Genomic DNA, 24,846 nt, shown 5'->3' with positions numbered 1-24,846 from the left:
TCTTCAGTGCCGTTCTTGAGAGCAAAAATATAATCTGAACAAAACATTTTGTTAATGTGACTTTGACCAAGAGACTTATTCTAACTGCCATATTTAGTGTCAGGGAGGAACTTTCTAATTTGGACCAGTTGGCATCAACATTTTGAGTGTTTTTGAGTCAACATGGGACATGGGAATATCGTCTGGACCTGATATTTTTTTCAACTTTTGCTACTATACTATGTATTGTATGAGTGGGATATGCAAACTTGACCATTTTGTCAATAACATGCAATGAACATCCTGGTATGTTCAAAATACAAGCAGATTGTTGCATCCAATTCTTCTGCTTAATTGAACTATTCATTGCTTTAGGATGATCAGTGCAATTTGAGACAATTGATCACAATTATTACATCCATTGACAGCTTTAATAAGTTGTTAAAAACCAGCAATAGCTCCATTACTTATCAGATCTTTAACATCTCAAATGGGAAGACACAGATTAATTTTCTGATAATCCTGCAAACATGGAATGGGAACCCAGTTGAGATCTTTCAAGGGCCATGCCATGTTGCACAGCAGTGTAGCACAGGACTCTCTGTAGAATCAATCCTTATTTATGAGTTCCAGTTGAGTGGCTCATCATTACCACAGGTTTAGTCATGGTATCTCTGAAATGTTGAGACAACCAGGGTCCTACTTATCTGAAGCCCCCTGTGTATACAGCATTGATAGAAATCTGTAAACGGTTCACTGCTTGGTTTTCTGGGCTATCCTCTCAACAAGAAGCTCACTTCAAATTGAGGATGACAGCTCAAGGTAATTGAACAGAATACCAAATGCCACACTTTTCTTTTAAGGATCTCCCCCGGGGCGAGCAACAGTCAATCAGCACACGATGGAAAATGACAGATATGATTAATATTAACACCAATGCTCTTCAATATGCCTCATCATCCTGTGGAGGTTTAATTGGCTAAAGGATACCCACAACACATAGCTACAACGTTACACATAAATATGATTAATACTAATACAGGTTATGTACAGACATTTCATTACCACATAACTATATCTACAAACAAGCATATCAAGTATACACTCTAAACATTTCTTAGTAACTATACTTGGCTCTCCCTTTCAAGAAACTGCGTGCCAAAAGATGAAGTTCACAGAAAGTAAAGACAAGAAGGGTGACTCTCACAGCTGAGCCATTAGGACGTGCCTACCACCAGATGTCACTGCATACACACACTTAAAGGGACATTTAACCTGTGTTTATGGTAAGAAGCAAGACATTCAACTGTCAATAATGAATAACACTATTAAAGCACTTAACCTCACTGAATTAGACAGTTCCTTCCCCAAGAGAGTCCATATGAATATGAAATGCTTACCATGTTGACAAAAATATTGCTTGAAATAAAGCCATTAGCTATGCTGTAAAGTTAATGTACATCATGTAATTCTTATGTACAGGACCCTTAAAGGGTTTCAGCACACAGGAAGGCAATTTCTAATTCTATGGATTACCGTTGCTTCCATAACTAGAAGGAATCAAGGATGTTCTCCATCAATTTATATGTATATAGGTTATTGTACGGCACTAATTTTCCATTCATAAAGCGATGTGCTTTCAAGCGGGGAGGAAATGTAAACACTTCACTGCAGTCCTATAAAATCTACAATGCCTTGGGATAGAGTCATAAATAATTATACATCCAATCCATAATTCATATCATTCAAATTTTTTTCTGTTTATATCTATCACTGCTTCTAAGAAAAATCATAAGGTCCTTTAGCTAAAACTAGCTTATTTTTCCAAGAAGAATTGTCTTGTTGAGCATATAGAAGAATCTTCTATAATGACACTTATCTGATAGACTGTTATGCAAAGAAGAACAATTACTGGTTATGCTAATTTATTATATTTCAATGGGAATTCTTCCCATTGTAATATGAAGCAAGTCTTGACTAAATATTTCATTTGAACACTGAATTGTATTTATCAAGTGCTGGCACATTGTATGCTAACCTTTCATTTTCCCCGCAGATTGTAACTAAAAGGGTTAGTAATATACCAAGAAGCTCCAACCAGGAACTGGTGCATACTATGGCAAATGCAGCCCAGCACAGCCCACTCCACGCAACTCCCCATACACCAGGCGTGGAGTGTGGGGGGTCCAAATTCCTCGGCATGTACAGGCAGTCCCCGGGTTAAGTACAAGATAGGGTCCAGAGGTTTGTTCTTAAGTTTAATTTGTATGTAAGTCGAAACTGTATATTTCATAATTGTAGATCCAGACAAAAAAAATGTTGGCCCCAGTGACAATTGGAGTTTAAACATTTTTTGCTGTAATGGGACCAAGGATTATCAATAAAGCTTCATTACAGACGCCTTACAGCTGATTACTGTCATCTGGGACTATAGTAAAGCATTCAGAAAGCTTCACCAGAGGTTAGAGGGGTCTGTCTGTAACTATGGGTTGTCTGTAAGTTGGGTGTCCTTAAGTAGGGGACCGCCTGTACCAGGAATTGCAACTTTATTAAGACACACACAACAGTACAATCTGGTATAAATCATCCCCAAAAACTCAAACAACATTATATCATGCCTACTTGTGGCCAGGTTATGACTTTACACAAATGGAAGTAGGTTGTTTGAAATCACTAAAGAAAAAAATGTAATGTAGAAAGTAGGGTTACATTTTAGGACATAAGTGCCAAATGTATCAAACGTATTTTGGTATCTACAAACTAACTTCAAACATTCCCTTTAAATATCCCTCACAGTGTAATGGAAGGTTTCATATGGCCCCACTGTAACAAATCGAGTCCAAAACTGTCCATAAGAAAATATTGACTATAAAATAACATTATAAAAATGTCAGTAGGCAATTTGGGAACATCTTTCTCCAAAAGCCTTTTTTACAAAGATTTACAAGACCACATTCCATTAAATGGGTCACTGGCTACTAACCCAGAACATATCAGTTTATACAAGTGTGCTGATCCATAATTTCTAATAAATTGTTAATCTTTAATAGAACCTGAATAGATGAACTGAGGTGCTAAAGCTAGACGTATGGTGTGGTCACATGTACACTTTTTACAAGGGCTTTTGTATTGTGCAGTTTTTGTATGTCTTACCAACCTATTGTTCTGCAAGAGTCCGACTGGAAAGCTCATTGGTCCCAATTTCTAGGGTGAGTGCACTGCCCTCAAGACCAACCTCTCAATACAATAAAGTCTACATCATCATTCAGGCAAAGGGGCAGCACTAAAGGCCAGTGTGACATCTGGGTCAAGACCTTTGCCATAAAACCTGGGGTTGACCAAAGTGTGCTTGGAGCAATTGACGCACAGAGAAACTGATGAAGGGGGATGGGTGGGAAAACTGAGACACTCCTGGCACCAAAATGTAAATGATTGAAAACAAAACAGAAAAAACTCCAGAAGTTGAAAAAGAAGAAATATTAGATAATGACAATATGTAGTGTATTTTTATTGATATTTTTGTGTATTAAGGTAATAATTAACCGTTTTTGTTATTCAAAGATAAATAAATGCTAATATATTGTACTCATGATCAAGAAGAAATTGCCATATTGTTTGTGCCCACCCACCATAACCTCAAATTGCCCCTAAGGTCCTTTTCATCCCATTTTTAGTCTTAAAGGAAACGACTTTCTAATTTAAATCAACTGACATGGAAGAAGAGATAAACGTGAACAACTGAAGTACAATAATAATATGACCATGTCCTGTGTTTGGCAAGGGGCAATTATCACACCTCTGTAGCACAAATTTAACCTTCCCAGTGGGGAATCTCATGGAGAACAAATTAATGTACTTATCCTCAGTTATTGTGACTACAGGTTGATCAAATATATTGCACCTCAGAGCATTGCAAGTTACAAATACAGGATGTGTTATTTTATTGATTAGAGACATAATCCAAGCCCCAATACACCATCATTACACCATCATAATATTCTAAAAATCCAGACATGGTATAAAAATGTATATTATTTGTACAAATATAAAAATATGTCTTCCAAGATGGGATAAAGAAAGCATTACCTCTTTAGCAACCTTGTAAGGCAGCCTTCAAGTATGACTTTCGAGAGAAGGAAGAGCTCTTACTTCCTGACCCTAGCCAAACGCCTACTATTTGTAGGCACAGTTATATAGGATGCTATTAAATGCTAAATTTGCTATCCTAAAAGCGTATACCTAAAGCTATATTAGCACAAGCTGTGGGAGAATGTGCTGAAAAACCCAAACTCGGCTTATACTCGAGTCAAAAAAATAAATCAAAACTCACCTTTCCGGCGGCCCCCGTAGATCTTCTGTGCGATCCATCCGCTACAATGGTATTGTTGTGCTGCACAACGGGGGGAATGAGGGGGGGGTTATATACACTGGGGCAGGGCCTATCAGGCTATATACACTGGGGCAGGGCCTATCAGGCTATATACACTGGGGCAGGGCCTATCAGGCTATATACTGGGGAGGCTGTGACCAATGCATTTCCCACCCCCGGCTTATACTCGAGTCAATAGATTTTCCCATATTTTTTTTTGTGGTAAAATTAGGGGCCTCGGCTTATACTCGGGTCGGCTTATACTCGAGTATATACGGTATGTATATTGTACAATTAATATTATATAATATTATAAATGGGCAATTGGACTTTATCATTGCTGGGAGTTAGAGAGCCTAAAATATAAGGAAATTAGAGGTAAACAGTTGGGTTAATAAGTTAAAGGGATTGTCTCCTCATAAAAAAACTTGCTGCAATCCTCTGACTAAGTATTTTTGCAGGCACAAGGAAAATGATTGCCTTAAGGTTAAACCCTTATGTCTGAATATCTGTTCCATTCCTTTTAATAGTGGACTATCAATATGGCTTAGTGGAGGAACACTCATATCCCATTAAGCTGATGTTTCCTCTTTGCTATAAGTTTCTTTTAGATCAATCAGACAGTTGTAGATATTCCGACAACAGATCTGCAGCCTGTAAATTCACCAATAGCAAGATAACTAATTTATGTACAAGAACAGTGTCTAGTACGGTAAAAGATGTTAACTTTAGACGCACGACTGATGAATGTAGCTTGTATTACCCTAAGCAATTGGCTTGCAGGCGGCCTCGGATGTTCTCATCAGCAATACAGCAAGTTGATATGTATTACCCTAGTAGGGCAACAATAATACTGTCTAATACAATGTAATTACAAGTATTATTCTTCTATTGTGTCCTGTTCTACAGTTTCTTCAGATACTAGAAAGAGACTTAAAAGTGACATTGTGTTTGATGCTGAAAAACAAAGTGAAGTAAAGTTGCCTCTCTCAGAGATGATTAAAGAAATAAACACAACTGCCAGTGACTAGATTTATAGGAAGCGCTTCACTAACCCTCTGCAGTTGCCATGTAACACGATAGTGACATGTGTGTAATTATGCTCTCAGAATACCTGACTTCACAGAAAAAGGAAAGATTTTGCTCCAGAGCTGTAATTTTCTAAACCATCAGTTTCTTAACAAGATATTTTTAATGGATTTAGTTAAAGGTGTCTAAAGAATATGGTGTGGACTGAGCATACACATAAATAATGGATAATTGTTGCTAACATGTATTCAGCTGCTGGTACTACTAGGGATGATGACGCAGCTCGTCTTTCTATGAAAAGCTACTTAATTTTTCATATAGATCGCCTATTTGTCTCATATTACGGTAAAGGTCATGATAAGGTTTCAGCGCCATTACAATTTACCTTTCCACATCTATCTAAATAATGTACTGTATTGCATTCCATCAAGTGGAATAGAAAAAAAAATCCAATCTACATGTAGCAGAAAATTAGTGGAAATTATTATCCGTGCATAAATCCATACTAGTCATTACTCTTTCTTCACTATTATTTAGGCGACAGCTATTTAACTTATAAAGTTTTTTCTTGTTGAATGTTGCACTTGGATGTATTGCACTTTCTTCAAAATCACCGATCACAAAACAGTCAATCAATCTTCATGGAGAGGTCCAAAGTCTTGGTGAAAGAAAAAAACAACTATTTTCCAGAAAAAGTTCAAATGACTACAAGTCAGATCCCACAATTCTAGGTGCCTGGCTGCTGGGGACTAGTGAATATTTATGATAATTCTCAGATTTCCTGCAGGTTTTCGGAATAATGCCTTTTTTTCTTTGAGGGCATGACATCAGGAAGACAAATGCCACAGCAATTAGTTAATATTATAATACTACAGCAGCCAAAGTAAATTCTCATCATCATTATGTTAATCTCCAGTTTGTTCTCAATGGTTCCCATGTATCTCAAAGAATCGGGTCTTCTAAGACTCTTTTTCAGAATATGTTTTGCTTTCCAAGATCTCAATGGAGCGGCAGATGCTGCCATTACAGCAGCTTACACAGGTACAATCAGCAGCTGCCACTGCATTTCTAATGAAATGATCTTCTTAGAAGTATGTGTGAAAGCAAATGATTTAGTATTTAGTATGTCTAAGTTTTACCAACTACTGTCTTATTTTGTACTAAAAAAACATTTTATATCATATAAATAAGCATAGAGACAGTATTTTTGACCAAAACATTAGACATTTATGCAAAATCATATGCAAAACAACAAAAATCCACTTTATCCTGAATTTCCCACTAGTACATAGTATGCCATGTGTTCACTTGTAGACTATGCACTTCTGTAAGTTACAAACGTATCAACATATTAACAGTTATTTGTGAATATGTTAATGTAAATCAGGAAAATATCATGAAGGACTAGTCATTTTTAGGATAATCTTGGTTTTTCCATGCCCAATAAAGTTGATGCATGACTACCCGTGTGCCTAAATAAATATACTGTAAATACAGGCGGTCCCCTACTTAAGGACACCCGACTTACAGACAACCCATAGTTACAGACAGACCCCTCTGCCCACTGTGACCTCTGGTGAAGCTCTCTGGATGCTTTAAAATAGTCCCAGACTGCAATAAACAGCTTAAAATTGTCTGCAATGAAGCTTTATTGATAATTCTTGGTCCTATTACAGCAAAAAAAATTGAAACTCCAATTGTCACTGGGGCAAAAAAAAAAATTGTCGGGAACTACAATGATAAAATATACAGTTTCGACTTACATACAAATTCAACTTAAGAACAAACCTACAGTCCCTATCTTGTATGTAACCCGGGGACTGCCTGTATATTATTAAAGAAAACCTGTCAGGGCGATTTAAGACATTAAAGAAACTACAGGTTTTTTTGGTCTGGTGGTTTAGTGACCCAAAATACCCTGAAAAAACTCTCCCAATAGATTATTTGCTGATTGAGATGCTCTCCGCATCGGTGCATTGATTTAGTAATGCTGGAATACCTACACATCATTCACACAGTGATACCTACATTTATGTATCTACATATATACAGTGCCTAGGGAGAGTATTCAGTCCCCCTGAACTTTTCTACCTTTTGCCACATTTTAGGCTTCAAACATAAAGATAAAAAATTGTAATTTTTTTGGTGAAGAAAGAACGACATTTGGGACACAACTGTGAAGTGGAATGAAAATTAATAGATATTTAAAACTTTTGTAAGAAATAATAAACTAAAAAGTGCGGAGTGTAATATTATTCGGCCCCTTTACTTTCACTGCAGAAGTTCAGTGAGCATCTCTGAATGAACCAATGTTGTCCTAAATGACGGATGATGTTATATATAATCCACCTGTGTGTAACCAAGTCCCTGTATAAATACACCTTTTCTGTGATAGTATTGGAGGTTCTGTTTAAAGTGCAGAGAGCATAAGGCAGGTCCGTGATAATGTTGTGGAGAAGTTTAAAGCTGGATTTGTATACAAAAAGTTTTCACAAACTTTAAACATCCCAAGGAGCGCTGTGCACGCGATCATTGAAAAAGCATTACAGGAGCACAAAGGTGGGGGCAGAGAGCTGAGCAGTCTGCAGCACAGGCAAGTCAAGTGATTTTTTTTTAATGGATCCATACAAAAAACTGGCACAGTTTTTTTTTGGAACAGGATTCTGTAAGGGTGCAATGTAAGCTAAAACAATTATATTGTAATGCAAATGCTCAGAAAAGGAAGAAAGACATCTTTGCAATGCAGCTGTAATGGGCTCCTGCAACCTGTCTTTAGTGAAAATGAGGTACCTGGTGACAGGTTCCCTTTAATCACCAGTGTTTGTAGGGGTTAAATCCAGTGGTAGATTTCAATACAACAGCCACAGTAAGTGTAGTGCATCTTGTATGCCAGTGAATCAATCTTAAGATTAATAAATCTTTATATAGCCCCATCATATTCGGCAGCGCTTTACAAAAAATCAAAAGTCATTTTCTTTTCTTAAGATTGTGTCAGGGGTCTCTGATGAAGTATGTCAACTTTCTTCCGGCAAACCTTCTAGACATAAACATGTGTGACATAATCTCTTGTTGACCATCAATGAAGTCATAGACGCAATGAGATCATGCAGGAAGCCTTCACTACGTTTCTTTTCCTCCCCAAGCACAGTAAATGTTTTCTGCTGTCCACTCTCTGGGCTTTCATGTGGTAATTGTACTGTTTTTTCAAGTCGTCCCCTTTGACTTCTCAAGACCTTAGAAAGGCCGCACACATCTAAATAGTGACTTCCATTTAAAGAGAACAATTGATAAAGGCCTAAGGTCTGGCATGCACTATGATTAATGGACAATACTGATTTATTTTTCTTTAGGGGATTTTTGTTAAAGTCTTCAGGAGAGATGTCTCAAGTTGCTATTCATTATTTTGCTTTGTTTTTATGGTCCATTTCAAGTTTTATGTGTTTTCCCACTGTGAAATGAACTTTACGTGTTATCATATGATGTATATATTTTTTAAATGTGCATAGCTTGACTATCATTCCTAACCCCCTGAGTGAGATAAGTTATTTTATCCTGCTCTAAATGCCACACTTTAAGCTACAGGGGGCTGCATTACAAAGTACTTATACTAGTTTTGTACAAAAGGTCACATCTACTAAATGTTAGCCATAAACTAGATTATTTATGCTTACAGCACAAAGAAGAAATAGTATATAAATAAAAATATAACTATAACTACTTTTCCTGTGCAAATATGATCTCTCTCTCTTTATAAATATATATATATATGAGCTGTAGCTCCAGGTGTTTCCCAGGATAGTAAATAACTGCACTTAGCTATAACAATATCTGCTCTTAGCAACAATATTTTATATCTATCTATCTCAATATATTACATGGATATATTACATGGAATTTTTGCCAGACTCTGTTGGCTTCTGCCGATATTCTTTGGATTTGGATCTTGTTATATATCTCAATATCTATCGGAGAACTACCTAGTCCTTGGATTATATATCTATCTCAATATCTATCTATCTCAATATCTCAATATCTATCTATCTCAATATCTATCTATCTATCTCTCTATCTATCTCAATATCTATCTATCTATCTATCTATCTATCTCAATATCTATCTATCTATCTAAATATCTATCTATCTATCTAAATATCTATCTATCTATCTATCTATCTATCTATCTATCTATCTATCTATCTATCTCAATATCTATCTATCTATCTCAATATCTATCTATCTCAATATCTATCTATCTATCTATCTCAATATCTATCTATCTATCTCAATATCTATCTATCTATCTAAATATCTATCTATCTATCTCAATATCTATATATCTATCTATCTCAATATCTATCTATCTCAATATCTATCTATCTATCTATCTATCTCAATATCTATCTATCTATCTCAATATCTATCTATCTATCTCAATATCTATCTATCTATCTATCTATCTATCTATCTCAATATCTATCTATCTATCTCAATATCTATCTATCTATCTCAATATCTATCTATCTATCTATCTCAATATCTATCTATCTATCTATCTCAATATCTATCTATCTATCTATCTATCTATCTATCTATCTCAATATCTATCTATCTATCTATCTCAATATCTATCTATCTATCTATCTATCTATCTATCTATCTATCTATCTATCTATCTATCTATCTATCTATCTCAATATCTATCTATCTATCTATCTATCTCAATATCTATCTATCTATCTATCTATCTATCTATCTCAATATCTATCTATCTATCTATCTCAATATCTATCTATCTATCTATCTATCTCAATATCTATCTATCTATCTCAATATCTATCTCAATATCTATCTATCTATCTATCTATCTATCTATCTATCTATCTCAATATCTATCTATCTATCTATCTCAATATCTATCTATCTATCTATCTCAATATCTATCTATCTATCTATCTATCTATCTATCTATCTATCTATCTATCTATCTCAATATCTATCTATCTATCTATCTATCTCAATATCTATCTATCTATCTATCTATCTATCTATCTATCTATCTATCTATCTATCTATCTCAATAGCCATTCAGGAAATGCAGCAGCACTTCAGTTAGTGTTTCAAAGCAAGGTGATCTTTATTTCAGGGATGCAACGTTTTTTCAAGCATTCTTGAAAAAGGTTTTTCACATGAAACATGAATTGAATCCTTTTGCCACGGATCTACAGATATTGCACCCAGCTTTATAAGACGTGCTGCCTTGGATCTCCTTATTTTATCTCAATAGCCATCTGTCTCTATATCTCTCTATCTCACTATATGTCTATCTCTGTCTCTCTCTCCCCGTTTCTGTCTCTCTCCGTTTCTGTCTCACTGTCTCTCTCTCTGTCTGTCTCTCTTCATCTTATCAATCAAAGCTCAGAGCTCATATTAATGACCTGTGGCAAAATAGAAGCTGAGTGTTAATTGGTTGCTAACCGCCACAGCAGCCAGCAGACAATGGCTCCTGTCTATGACGTGACTGTTCCTTTAGATTCCTTTAGGACATACATGCATATGCACACACCCATACATACACTCAGATTTATAGATTAGTTGTATGCATTATTCTAGATTCTCTAGGTTTACACAGATACATCTGAAACTCTTTGTATATTCTGCACATCTGAGATAAGAATTGCTCAAACTAAAGTTAAAAATTTTATTTTGGAAACTAATCAGAGTTCAACTTTCATTTTAATAACAGCTGTGGGAAATGAAAGCTGAGCTCTGATTGGTTGCTATGGGCAACTAGAACAGATCTGCCCCAAGTCACTCCTGATAAATCTCCCCCTCTTGTGTTTATAGAAAATGTAATGCAGTTTTATGTAGAAGCTATGTAGTAATTGCCAAAACAGGATTCCACCATCAAATGTTTTCCCCAAATATTATTCCTAACTAGACCTCACTTCAAAATATGGTCGCTTAATTGTTGACTAGTCCTGAAGGACTATTATGTTAAGTTACAGACTATACAAGTGCCCCAATACATCTTAAGGACTGTGTCACACCCTCCCACAATCACATAACCATCTAAAAATGAGAACTGCCAGGGTGGATATGTACAATATAAATGTCTAGGAATGTATCTTCTGCAGGCATCTGCTCTAGTTACACAAGAGGTACTAACAGGGGTGTAAGAAGACATACATTAATTATACTGAATTGGTCCATACATTCTACTTGTACATGATGCACAGAATGCATATTTTATACTGAAAGTGCACCTTTAACAGTAATTAAAGCCATTCGTATTGTTTACTGAAGCATCATTAAACCTATAAGTTTATAAGCACTGAGTGATAATAAACACAAGTTCCTAAGTGACAACTTTTTGTAAACTTTCGATAACTAGGAAATCGATTACTGATGAACAGGAAAGTTTCTGAAAGCCTGACGCGAAAGTTTCTGAAAGCCTGACGCCCCCTATAAATATAAGATTACTGTTGGTTGAACAAACACTTATCTCTTACAAATCCTTAATACATATAACACTTCAGCTGACCATGCATCCTTTATTTTCAGTGGAGAAAGCCTTCTTGTGTCCAAAAGGGAAATTAATGTCGTAGAGGGTTATTTCCATCTCACTACAATGAATCAAAGCCAAGCACTGATTATAGCTCGGGTAGACACACTGGGCTACATCTATTAAAGCATTTATGAAAGTTTTCTGTCTGACTCTGCACTGAAAGGAACGTGAAACCTGCTTTTAGATGTATTTATAAAGTGTCTGCTCCAGTTTTGTGTTAAGGGTGCTCTGTGTCCGACAACACAGAAAAAATGTGCACCCAAAGGGGTGAGTTAGTGCTTAGTAGGACAGTGCGCCACATTTATTATTGGCGTGTGCCACAATTCTGCGGCATGAACAAAGTGCAACAAAAACAATTGTTCACGCTTCCATAGCAGTGCAGGGGAACCAGATTAATGAAGAACGGGCACCAGGTTTGATTAATCTGATTCACACTTCACAGGAAAACTGCACATAGTGGCCACTATGTAAGTATTACATGAATGATTATTCACCTGGCATATTCAACCGATTGCCAAGAGTATCAATAGGGTTTTCAGTTCTGAGACAACATCTTTAAAGCTCATATAATTACATGAATTTAGAATTATCATTTGAAAGGTACCGTAATAATGCATTGATCTGATATGGTTAGGTTGGGTATAGCATAAGATGATATTAAAAATGAACAATATTCTATGACTAAAAAATATGAATTTTGTTCCATAACATGGTAACATTAAATAGGCAAAAAAGTGATATGAAGTCAATGTGATACCTTAGCAAATGAGATAAACAAGATACATTCCTTTTCTAAGTCCACTTGAATATGTACAGCAGGAGTGAACTAATTACGTTTCATTGAGAGATGAAGCCACTGGTGAAGGAAATGGAAGGGTGGGTGGTGGGATAATGAATGTTTAATATTCCAGCCACTGCAAGGCACTAAGCTCCATATTTTGATGGCAAAATCATGACCTTGCATTTAATTTAAGTAAGCCTAGAGCTTTACTCAATTTTTTTTATTAAGAGTGTTTGTCATGTTTTGTCACGTGTAACCGTGTGATCAATAGAAGCACAGATACGTTGCCTGTAGAGATGCCTACTAAACCTGATTACAATCCAGTAAAGTATTGGAAAACCACAACTCTGTAACTTCAACATTGACCCAGTCACTAAACCATCATTAATGCTATCTAATTAGTACCGTACATAGGCTTATAACACATATATATGGACCTACTGTATATAGCTATAAACTTAAGCTATATACATATGTATATAGCTTGGCTTTCACACTGCAACTACTGTAATATGTATATTCAAAATGCACAATTTATTGTACCTATCTGGACTACCGGGTAAGCGGAGTTTGCATTAGAAATGTTTAATTTGTACATTTTTGTGCATGATGAGCTTCCTCTGCACAGCAGCACTAGAAGCATCTAAGGTTAAATAATAAGGGATAAGCATATCCACTATATTACATCTCAGAAGCTGATTTTACTTGATTTAAAGGCAGCACAAATTAACCCCCTAGTACCTACACACTGAAGACGTGTACCACCATGATATGCGCTTTAAATGGAGGAGCTGAATCCATCATTCTAACAGCTCTAACAAATAACTTCTGGGGGGGGATGTTAAAGCCATGACAAGTCAGCACTGTCCTATCTTCCTATAGAATCTATTTATCAATCTAGGAGTTCTGTTTTCTTTGTAACACTCCCTAAAGATCAGGAGGTCACAGAAAGCTGATAAAAACTCCATTATCAATATGTCACTTTACATCTGCTGTGAATACAACATGTAATAGATCTCAGTTCTTACTGTTTCTCATCCAGCATCACAGCATCTAGTCTGTATCTTATCTAAAATGTTGACACAGTCTCTCTGACTGCAATGCTGGCACCATGGATGATCTGACAGCAAAATAATATTTCACTGATCACAAATATTCTCACAATGAGCCTGAGATAGAAAACCAATTTATGAGAGACCATAGCAGTCAGCCACCCTTTTCTTTCTTAAAAAAAGATTCTCACTATACAAATAAAGATTATTATTATTTTTTTTTTATTATTCAGGCAAAACAAGAAATGGTATTCCAGATTTTAGTCCAGCACTCCCATACAGAATGAAAGAGGAAGCAGGCAGCTCCATTCCGAGTGACAGCATCTCAGATACTTATTTTGAGGACCTGTTCTATGGATATGTTATCAATAACTTAGCCCAGAAAACATCTTTAAGTTTTAGTATGGATTTTTTTTCCAGGTTTATTGCAAATCGACACACAACAAAAACAGTGACATGGGCTCTTCAGACATCTGACCTCAACCATAAACATGACATTGTACTGAATTGCCATTTATATGCATTATATTTTGGTCAAACTGACACACTCTGATTATTTCTCATTTTCCTAGGTTTCTCAGATACTGAACCTCTTGTTTATGGTTTAAGCTGCTTTTCAAGAAGAAAACTAATGTGGGGGGGGGGGGGGTAGGAAAACAATAGTATTTAGTTAATCAGTAACTGGCAGGTTAATGGTTAATCTACATACTGCCCCATATGGAGTTAAAATAGATTTGAATCACTGGAATGTCTGATAATAAATGACAACCTTGTTTAGATATCATTGAACTTTTTTGTGGCTCACATCATGTATAGCAATAGTAACATTAACCTGACCAACAGATGCATTAACATTTCACACATGGTCTTATTTTAGGTCCAGGGACACCAAATTGATTAAAGGAAATCTACCATTTGGTATTATGTCTTTTCAACCAAACATACCTTCAGACTACTGTAGCAACTGTGATGCAGAATTATATCTTGTTTATTTTACAGAGAATTTTGAAAAATAAACATCATACAATTATGCATATGATCCTTCGCACAGGGTGCACAGCGCTCTCCTATTACCCTAACCCGACACTTCCAGGTTTGTTTGCACAGCCGCACTGCAAAGCAGCCGGCTGCACGCGCGCTACAGCTCCCGAAATCTTGGTAACTTCACTGACTCTCAGGAAGGGAATAGGGGGGCAGCCCGTGCTATCTCATGCATGCTGGGGATGTACATAATTAGGGCAGAAGAAGACGGAGACAGAAGCACCATAGCCTCATTAGCATTATTTTATGTTGGTTTTTTTTTGCTGAAAAACGATCTTTTCAGAGAATAAACAAGATATGATACGGCATCATCGTTGCTACAGCAGTCTGAAGGTGTATTTGGTCGAAAAAGCATAATACCATATGGTTGATTTCCTTTAATATCAATATTTGTTAAATCATTTTTGATGTTTTCTCTGGAAGGTGGGATTGACTTGTATTTTTATAGTTCTATTAGTTTATTATTTCAATCATTTTTACTTTATAGTTTTCATAAAGAGCTTGAAAAAGCAATCGTTATAACGAAGACAGTAATACATTTCCATTACAGTCTACGTCAAACGCTTTAATTACCGTATATACTTGAGTATAAGCCAACCCGAGTATAAACCGAAGCCCCTAATTTTACCACGTTGACTCGACTATAAGCCGAGAGTGGGAAATGCATCGGTCACAGCCCCTCATATATAGACAGAAGCCCCCCAGTAGTATAATGCCAGTCCGCCCCCTGTAGTATATAGCCTGTCAGCTCCCTGCAGTATAAAGCCAGCCCCCGTAGTATTTAGCCTGCCAGCTTCCTGTAGTATATAGTCAGCCAGCCTCTGCCCCAGTATATAGCCTGTCAGCCCCTTTAGTATATAAGCAGCCAGCCTCCTGTAGTATATAGCCTGCCAGCCCCTGCCCCAGCATATAGCCTGCCAGCCCCTGCCCCAGCATATAGCCTGCCAGCCCCTGCCCCAGTATATAGCCTGCCAGCCCCTGCCCCAGTATATAGCCTGCCAGCTCCTGCCCCAGTATATAGCCTGCCAGCCCCTGCCCCAGTATATAGCCTGCCAGTCTATGCCCAAGTATACAGCCTGCCAGCCTCTGCCCCAGTATACAGCTTGCCAGCCCCTGCTACAGTATATAGCCAGCGCCCCCTACCCTATTATTCAGGAGACCCCCCACCTCGTTTTACAGACAGTTGATTTAAAAAAAAAAACATCAAAACTCACCTTTCCGGCGCCCCCTGCAGGTCTTCTGTAAGAACCGTCAGTCAGTGGCAGCTGGCACATTCAATACTATTGCTGCAGCGGCGGCTGACGTCAGAGCCTGTGATGTCGCACGGATCTGCCGCTGACTGACGGATTGCACAGAAGACCTGCGGGGGCGCCGGACAGGTCAGTTTTGATTTTTTTTAACTCGAGCATAATCCGAATTTGAGTTTTTCAGCATATTTTTTGTGCTGAAAAACTCGGATTATACTCGAGTATATATGGTACTGCTGACACAGGCAGATCTTAATAGTGATATCAGCAGAAGGCAAAAGTAAAAGGAACTATTCACATGTCCTGGCTCCTGAACGGGTACCATACTTAATGACCCAATAATTAGAGTAGATATTGCTTAAGAATCAATGGGGCCCTTCCAGCTCCACTGGTGGTTACAGCTCTCTCTGTCATTTCTTCTTTCCAGAACAGAATTTAAAAAATTTGAACACAGATGTAAACAGAACCGGAGTTGCCTCCTCCAATCTAAATTCTGCAACATGTAAAAGTAAAGTGTATACCGCAAGTAATCTCTCTTCAGATGTGTCCTGTCTCTCCCATAAACAATTGCCACAGGCTGGTATTCCCACTGAAGTTAATGAAAGTTTCACAGCATATTGGATTACTGCCCTCTGTGTCAGATGCAAATTAAACTTTGGATAAAATATCCATTGTTGGCTATCTTAAAAGGAAAGCTTGTTAATAAATGTCAATTGTTATCGATGATAAATTAGCTAGATTTAACCCAGGGATTTCCACAACTGCAAATATCATTTTTCAAAAACGTATATATACAAAAGGGACGTACCCTGTCTACCAGACACCAGAGGGATTATAAATGTGAGTGACAGGGAGATAACAAGAAAAAGAGAGAGTGAAGGATTATTGGAATGGAGAAAGATAAGACGAGTGAGGGTTATTAAAGAAAAATGAATAGAATAGTCTTGGAAAGATCATCATGTGATTTTACATGTGACAATACTGTTCACTACCCAATACACCCTGATTGTGAAGTATTTCCATGTAGTGAATACTTTCTTTGGCATGATGTTGCTGTAAGCTTAGTGACATCTAGTGAAGCAATCCTGCATCATTGTTAAGCAGTTATCTATAGAACCAATGGGGAACACTTATGATTTATTGTAATTTATATTAGAAAGCTTGGTTAGGCTCCTTACTCAAAAACATATGGTACACCCAGGTGAGGACCCAGGTGCAGCATATGTTTGGCTGTAGAGGTTTAAGGACTTCTCAACCCTCACTTCTCCATAGGAAGGTGCGTTGCCGGGTCATTCTTACATAAAAAGATAGACCAAGCTCTTTCTTTTTTCTGCTGATCCCACGGTACGGTGACACGTGTGTGTCTTTCCTAAAAGTGTTTTAAATACGTTTAGGATTTGAACTGCAAAGGCGGAAAAGTCTGTGGATCTATGGTCAACAGTATTTTCCTAAATTCCAACAAAAAACAATTCACACGCAGCATTTTGTTGACTTTTCTGCCATAAATCCAAAAAGTAGGATGTATAAAGTTAAAATTGATGGCCTTAAAACCATAATTTGTTGTTAAATAATAAACACTTTCTAGAATCGCCGCTGTTGTCTTGTACAACTTTGCACTCTCTAACTTTTATGCACCATTAATAAATTTGCCATTAGTGTAAAATCCAACTTTCATCACAACATAAAAAAACATAAGATCAAAATTACCACTATGTAACTATAAAACTGTTGTACATCAAGACTGATGATTGATATTTCTTAATACACAGTTATTACTCACATCATATGGATTATTACAGCGTGTAATTCTACGGTAACTTTAAAAGGGAAAATTCAAATATTTAGTAACACATTCAGATTTGTGTTTGACAACTGGAAGCAATTCACATCCAAGAACTGTTTCTTTAACACCCCCACGCGGCAGAATGTGTTTGCACAAACAAAGGATTTCTATGGCTCAGTGGAAATAGACCCTAGGATAATGTACCGCTCATACTACCCAGTTTTGGGACATAATGGCCCATATTTAGAAAGAACAGTGCAAACAATGTGCCTGTCAAGTGTGCAGGGTGCACCAGAATCATGAATTGTGGTGCACGTTCTGCATGAATCTGGTGCCCCCTGCACTGCACATTTTTTCTGTCAGTGCAGCCGCAACACAAAACTGGTGCAGACGCTTCATAAATACATGTGCAAGTAGTTTTCAGATTCTTTCTAGTGCAATGTCAGACAGAAAAAGGCTGAAAACACTTAAATTAATGTAGGCCAATAAGTTTTACCAGGTTTGGTGTTATATTTTTATAAGAAAGAATATTTTTGGCTCCCTAGGAGTTGGCTCTTTGGAGGAGGCATCACTAAAAGTCATATATATAAAAAAAAAAAAGCTAAATTATGGAGGCAAACCAGAATGAGGGGACATAAGAGTCTTCTGTGTGCCACTACCTAAGATTATCATCTGCAAAGAAGGAAGACTGAATGCTTCCAGCCAGGAAGCAAAGCTGCACTTTTTCTTTACTGCCTCCCCATCACCTTTCACCTACTGGCCTCTTCAATCCCTGGAGATTTTTCCCTTCTTTTAACAAAAATGTCATTAAACTATGTGCTGAATATCTGTTCCTGCCCTGAAGGAATAAAGGAGGAGGGGGCTTTCCAGACCCCTCTGTAATCACAAAAGAGCATAGCAGAAGCTGAGCCACAAACAACACAGTCATAATTCAAGTAAATGTTCAAGGCTAAAAGGGATTAGATCCAAATTATTCTTGTGGTGAAGCCTAATGATTAACAATGACATCTCTTCCTATTGCACTTTTTACGTAGAAATAAAGGAGAAGTATAATATAAGTACTGCATTACTGATACAACCTGTGGAAGCAGGTCAGCAAATAACAGAAATATCCCAAGTAATTTCCATCAACCACTCATCTGGCTTTTGGGGTAAAAGCCCTACTTCTTGAAGGAGGCTAAATGCACCAATATCTTATAATGTGTAGCATAATTCCTAGTTGAGAAAATACATGCAAAATACATAAATTGCAGAACTATTTGGTCTACTGCTATTTAAAGATGAAAACAATTCTGCCACATTAAACTCATCTATATATATACTCTACTCTTTACACTGACAAATAAAAGTAATAAATCAAAAAGGTAGTAAGATAGAGAAAGATTGAAACAGTCACACAATAAAGACTAAATAATGTGAAACGTTACAAGAATGTGTTAGAAAACCCCTTTTCATTCTAATCCAACTAAAGTAGCACTTGACGTACAATGCATTTTTAATAGGCAATACCCAAACTTTCAGCATTAAAGTAGTCATTTTCTGGGGTCATCAACCCTCCTTCTTTTCTCTCTCTCCTCTGAGTAGTACTTCATGACCTCTGCGCCAAGCTCCCACCTGACACTAAGAAGGCTGCATAAATTCTCAAACAACAAAAGCTATCTTAAACCTCATGAAAATAGCCACATAATTCATTTTCCTCTAAACCATTTAATGAAATCCGGACAACTCGATCTTCAAAGTGCTTGCCACAAAGAAACCCATTAAAACACTGACACATTCAAATTGAAATGAAAGAATGAAAAACACAACTTCCGGAATCTGTAATAAAGGTTTCTGGTACGTCAAGTGGAGACTTCACATCACACTTGTAGCAAGGAACTAGTGCTTAGGCTGTCATATATTATTGCCAACAACATACAGCTGCTTTATATTCTGTTCAATAAAATAGTTTGGATGTCTATGGGAATACAGAAACGGCAAGTATAGAGAAAAAATGGTGGAGCGCCACCGTGTAGAGGCAATAGGGTACAGGTCTTCGCCAGGGGTCCGACAAACCCCACCAAATGTAGTAAGAAAAGGCAAAATGTTGCTGCTTCATTCACTGATTTCTACTGAAACTGCAAGTATGTTGGGACTATAAAAACAAAGGAAAATAATTAAAGAAAAATCTAAAGCCCCTATTAAGAGAACTTTTAGTGGGAAACTGTTTTGAAATAATAAATGAGACAGGACACACATATTAACATCAATCCTATAGCATAGAAAAAATACAATGCAACTCGCATCACACTCAGCGCGTGTCCAGATCGAACGCTGACAACTGAACTGACATGCTAAGGCCGAGTTCAGTTCTGGTTGCTCGGCATTTGCGGCGGATGTTCCAGCCACCACTGTACAAAATTTGATATAACCTATAAGAAGAGCACTCCAGATGTCAAAAGTTCCCCCTACTAGTAGCAGCAGCTGGCCCAGTGCATGGGCACAGAGACACCAATGCATGACAGCGAGGGATCAGGTAAGTAACAGTCTGTAGTCAGGTCAGGCGGCAAAATAGCAGAATCCAACAACAGGCGGAGGGTTATGGCAGGCAGTACAGGTTCAGAAACAACCCAGGGTCGAACACAGAAAATAAAAGCACACTTTCACTAAGAAAACCCAGGAACCTTGATGCTCAGGCACCTTCAATGGGGGAAGGGAACGCCTTTTATTACCAGAGATGTGCATCAGAGACTTGACCAGGAGCAAATAGATAGAAGACACACAAGACCTTTAATCAAAGGGACGGAGTGGCATTGACTGACTGCTGAAGTATACCTCCATGCTTGCTATGGCAAGTGACAGCTATGGCCACGGAAAGTTGTCATTATGTTATAAATATTTATATTATATTTCCTCTATAATTCTAAGCACTGCTGTGTATCTTTCTGTGTTCCTGATATGAAATATGTGATATGTGAAATACCTTTAGTTTTATCATGTTAGTAGAACTGCATACTGAGAACATTAGAAAAGCAATTTGGGTTTTTATTATTCATTTCTTTAAGACATTAAAAGGCAAAGGCATTTACAGATATTTTCGATAAAATATGGTTCTCGTGCTTTGAACTAGGGTACTTATAGAGAACTGACAGATCTGTTGTTCATAAGCTATATATTTATATATATAAGGTTAGTTTAAAGGAAATCTACCATCAAAATCAATCATGAAAAACCAAGGACACTTACTCATAGACCCAGGCAATGTGGCTGTTGTAATCTTATAATATTTGTTATCCATGGCCTCCTCCCTTCTAAAACAAAAAAATTAAATTTATGTTTTATGACCCAGAGCTCCTCCATAATGCAGATTTACACAGGGGCTCTGGTAACACGCTCATTAACATAATCATGCCCCTGGTTTACCAGGCTTCATTTTGATGGTAGATTTCCTTTTATTTGACCCATTAAAGGTTTTTTCTCATGTGGCTGGATGAAGCCAGTGACTTTATTTATTTGAGATGACTGATGCATATTTTGTAGGATATTATGTAAAAGGGCATACAAATTACACAAGTTTAGCAGTAAAGTATATCCACCTACCTAATCCACCAATATTGTAATCAAAATCTTTGACATCCAGAAGTATAGGTCCACTCTCCTGTTGCCCCTCCTCCTTGTAGTACAGTTTGTAGCCCTGAATTGTTGCTGTGTCTTCTGGGTCCTGTTGCCATCTCACAGCTATAGTTGTGCAGTTGAGCGGATCCAAGCGTAATTCTGGGGATCTTGGTGCTATAAAAATACAGTTGTATTATTACAATGTACTTATGGTACAACAAATACATTTTGTGATTTATTTTGTATTCATTTATTTTAAGAATAAAAACTTTCTCCTGAAATGATTGTGTTTTGCTTCCTTTAAAGCCTAAATAAACTACAGAAATAAGTGTTTCCCAAAATTTGTATTAAGTTTGTACAACGGAGAAAAGGAAAACAATTATCTAAAGACTGTATTATTTCCCTTTACAATGCAGTTGTGTATGGTAATAAGTTTACATAGTGTATATAAGGAGTTAAATCCTTAGAAACTTTAACAACTGCTCCTCATCTCTCTGTCTTTTTGAGTACAGAGGGAGAGCTTGATTAGACACAGCTAAGGAAAAAAAGAGTTAAGAAATATAAGTCAAATGTTTCTAGTTCACTTGGTTTCTTGAAGTAAAACTGGTTTTAAACATTTAAAACTATTTAAAGACTATAACTCTACAAGCCCCATGCTGAGCAGGAGGAATATTCTTTAGCCATATGAACATTACATTCCTAACAGATTTAAACATGTAATTACAAGGAAAGAAACTGACTAGTATATCAAGTCCAGCCACTGGTAGGTTTGTCTGTAATCCCAGAGCTACAAAATCACTAAACTGGAGATACAGCCTTGTTTGCTCAGGCTGTCACATAGTGACATAGTGGCCACCCTCACCCCAGTATTCAATTGACCTAATCTCAAACAGTGGATGTGTGCACTCTTGTTCTGTAATATCGGCCGAGACTTTGCCTTCAATTGTAACTGGCTTTATATTAATATTCCTACTAAACTGCATTTTTACAGTTTTTTAAACATTTCAGAGACAACACACATAGAGATTTCAGAATATAACTCATAGGGAACCCATCAGCAGAAATTGACCTAAATAAATCACTAACGATGCTGTACGTTGTCAAGACGCTAAATAACTTGCAGATTGTTTGTTTCATGGCTTATGTGGTGGAAACATCCATAAAATCAACTTTGAAGTATGATGTAAAATGGTTGTATAATGTCACAGAGACAAGAGAGATCAGTACTGAAGTGAAGCTCTGCCTGTCTCCGACTGACTCTTTTTGTAATTGATGGTCCTGCATCCATGGACATCATATAGCCCATATTGGCTCTCCAAAAACCTAAGTGAATGATGTCAATAACAGCAGAGGGGGAGTTAAAAGGTGGGAGAGCCTGACTTCAGTACTAAACTCTCTGCCCCCATGGCTTTATACAAACAGTTTAAATCTCCCTTCAAAGCGAATATTCTGGATGATGCCACTATACTGAGCCATGACAGAAACATAATGTAGAAGATGTTAATCTGCTTGACAACAAATTGAAAGTGATTTATTAGGTCAATTTCTGCTGGCAGGTACCCTGAAATACACAGAAAGGCAGAAGCCAGTATGAACTTACCTCTAATGCTGCTTGCTTTAGGTGTTTTATGTGAAGTCCAGACTGAGGATTCTCCCCATCCCACTTTGGTAGCTGCTGCAATGCGAACTAGGTAAACACTGTCAGGTTTCAAGCCTTCCAAAAAATATTCATGTGCTGTCCCTGGAAGTTCTAGAACCTGGACAGAACTTTCAGTGCTCATTCGGAAGGATAAGCGATACAGTATCATCGTTCCCCGACGGAATTTAAGTGGAATGGGAAGCCACGAGATTACAACATCTGTTGGACTGCGACTTGTCAAACTGATTTCTGGGGCACGCAGTGGAACTGAAAAAAAAAGTAAATTTGTTTCATATTGGTTTGGAACCTATATGAAGATTACGGATATAGATCTAGAAACAACCTATCTGAAACAAAAACCTAGTCTTGTAAAGAAGTGGTCTTCTAGTTTTTTTTCCATTTTTATCTATCCAGCTATATAAACGCAAAGTAAAGGCCCAAAAAATAAATTAGGTGGTCTTTATTTCATGGTAATATGCGACATTCCGGTTACAGACAACCATCCTCAAGCTTGTTTTCTATCTATCTATAGTTTAATGACATAAGTTTGACTCAAGAGTTGAAAAGTTACTATACACTGTGGACTATGGTCGATAACCACACCAATGCCAGTTTTCAGTAGAAAATATAAAAACTTCAGGCTCCTAGGGGTTTTTTTCCTAATTTTCCTCCCCAGGCATTATAATCTGCTGGAAGCATTTTGTAGAGACATATGGTATAAATAAAATAATACCTTTATTATTTCTGTCCATCATGCCATTTCTGATACATTTCCATTTTACTCTCTATGCTAATGAGGCAATTGGTGCACCAAAGTTGTGTTCTAAGTAACCAGAGTACCCTATTAGTATCCTGTTCCTGCCAGGACCGCTACCGTCTCTTTCTGAGATTTGTCTTGTGAAATTCATGAAGCGACAATGGAATATAATACAGGTTAAACTGGGTATATATCGTAGAAAAGGTTTAATGGACAGAAATGATATTACTGAAATCACAATGAATTTCTCTACAACATTCTGCCAGCAGGTTATAATGCTTGGTAAAACTGGTAGAGCTCTGTTTAATGGACTATTGATCTAAGCAAGCAAAAAAATTGAATATTAATCAATGTAAAAGTCTTACCATCTTCAAGTGTATTCTGTGTTACGTGATCTGACATCTGACTTGCACCCATTGGCATATAGGCAACAATGTAAAATGTGTAGTTGCTGGCTGGTTCCAAATCATCAATTATGTAGTGATTTGTGTCATTTCCAATAACGACCTGATACTCCTCATTATTTATTCCTGGAAAAATGAAAATAATTACATGTAAGACAGCATATTTCTTTAAGATGGCCATGAACTAGGGCAATGATGGTGAACCTTATAGTGTCCAAACTGTAGCCAAAAACTCCCTTATTTATCACAATTGCCACTGACATGGCAATTTAATCAGCATCTTATTGCTCCCTGCTCTGAAACAGATTTCAATCATATTGGCGCCTTGAGGACACCAATATCGTAGAAAGGAGGGAAAATGAGGGTTATCATTGTAGCTACCCTTCAGGGCCCCTTTGAACAGAAATAATCACAGGGCAGGAGCTCCAATGATAATTCAGCCCTGTCCACACCTACTTGCTTTTCCTGCAGCCCTGTACTGCAAAATAATCACTCAAGTCATTGAACATGGCAGGCAAACTTTGTGCCTGGGTGTCCAGAAAGATGGCTCTGAGTGCCACTTCACCACTACCTTGCATAACCTATTTATAACCAGTTTTGATAATA

The 24,846-nt window shown here is 37.1% G+C and overlaps 1 protein-coding gene across 1 annotated transcript in view; it reads right to left on the bottom strand.

Moving 5' to 3' along the window:
* PRTG (protogenin) overlaps nt 1-24,846 on the bottom strand; it is a 78,864-nt gene that overhangs the window by 15,067 nt on the left and 38,951 nt on the right. The window contains exons 9-11 of the mRNA XM_072148161.1: nt 24,202-24,366; nt 23,041-23,346; nt 21,426-21,614 (exon numbers count right to left, since the gene is read on the bottom strand). Coding sequence (XP_072004262.1) covers nt 21,426-21,614; nt 23,041-23,346; nt 24,202-24,366 — 660 coding nt within the window. The remainder of the gene's footprint in view (nt 1-21,425; nt 21,615-23,040; nt 23,347-24,201; nt 24,367-24,846) is intronic.

This window comes from Engystomops pustulosus, chromosome 4 (genome assembly GCF_040894005.1).
Source record: "Engystomops pustulosus chromosome 4, aEngPut4.maternal, whole genome shotgun sequence".
In the NCBI taxonomy this organism is placed as follows: Eukaryota; Metazoa; Chordata; class Amphibia; order Anura; family Leptodactylidae; genus Engystomops; species Engystomops pustulosus.
The sequence above is the reverse complement of the archived record's forward strand: the minus strand, read 5'-3'. Positions and strand labels throughout refer to the sequence as shown.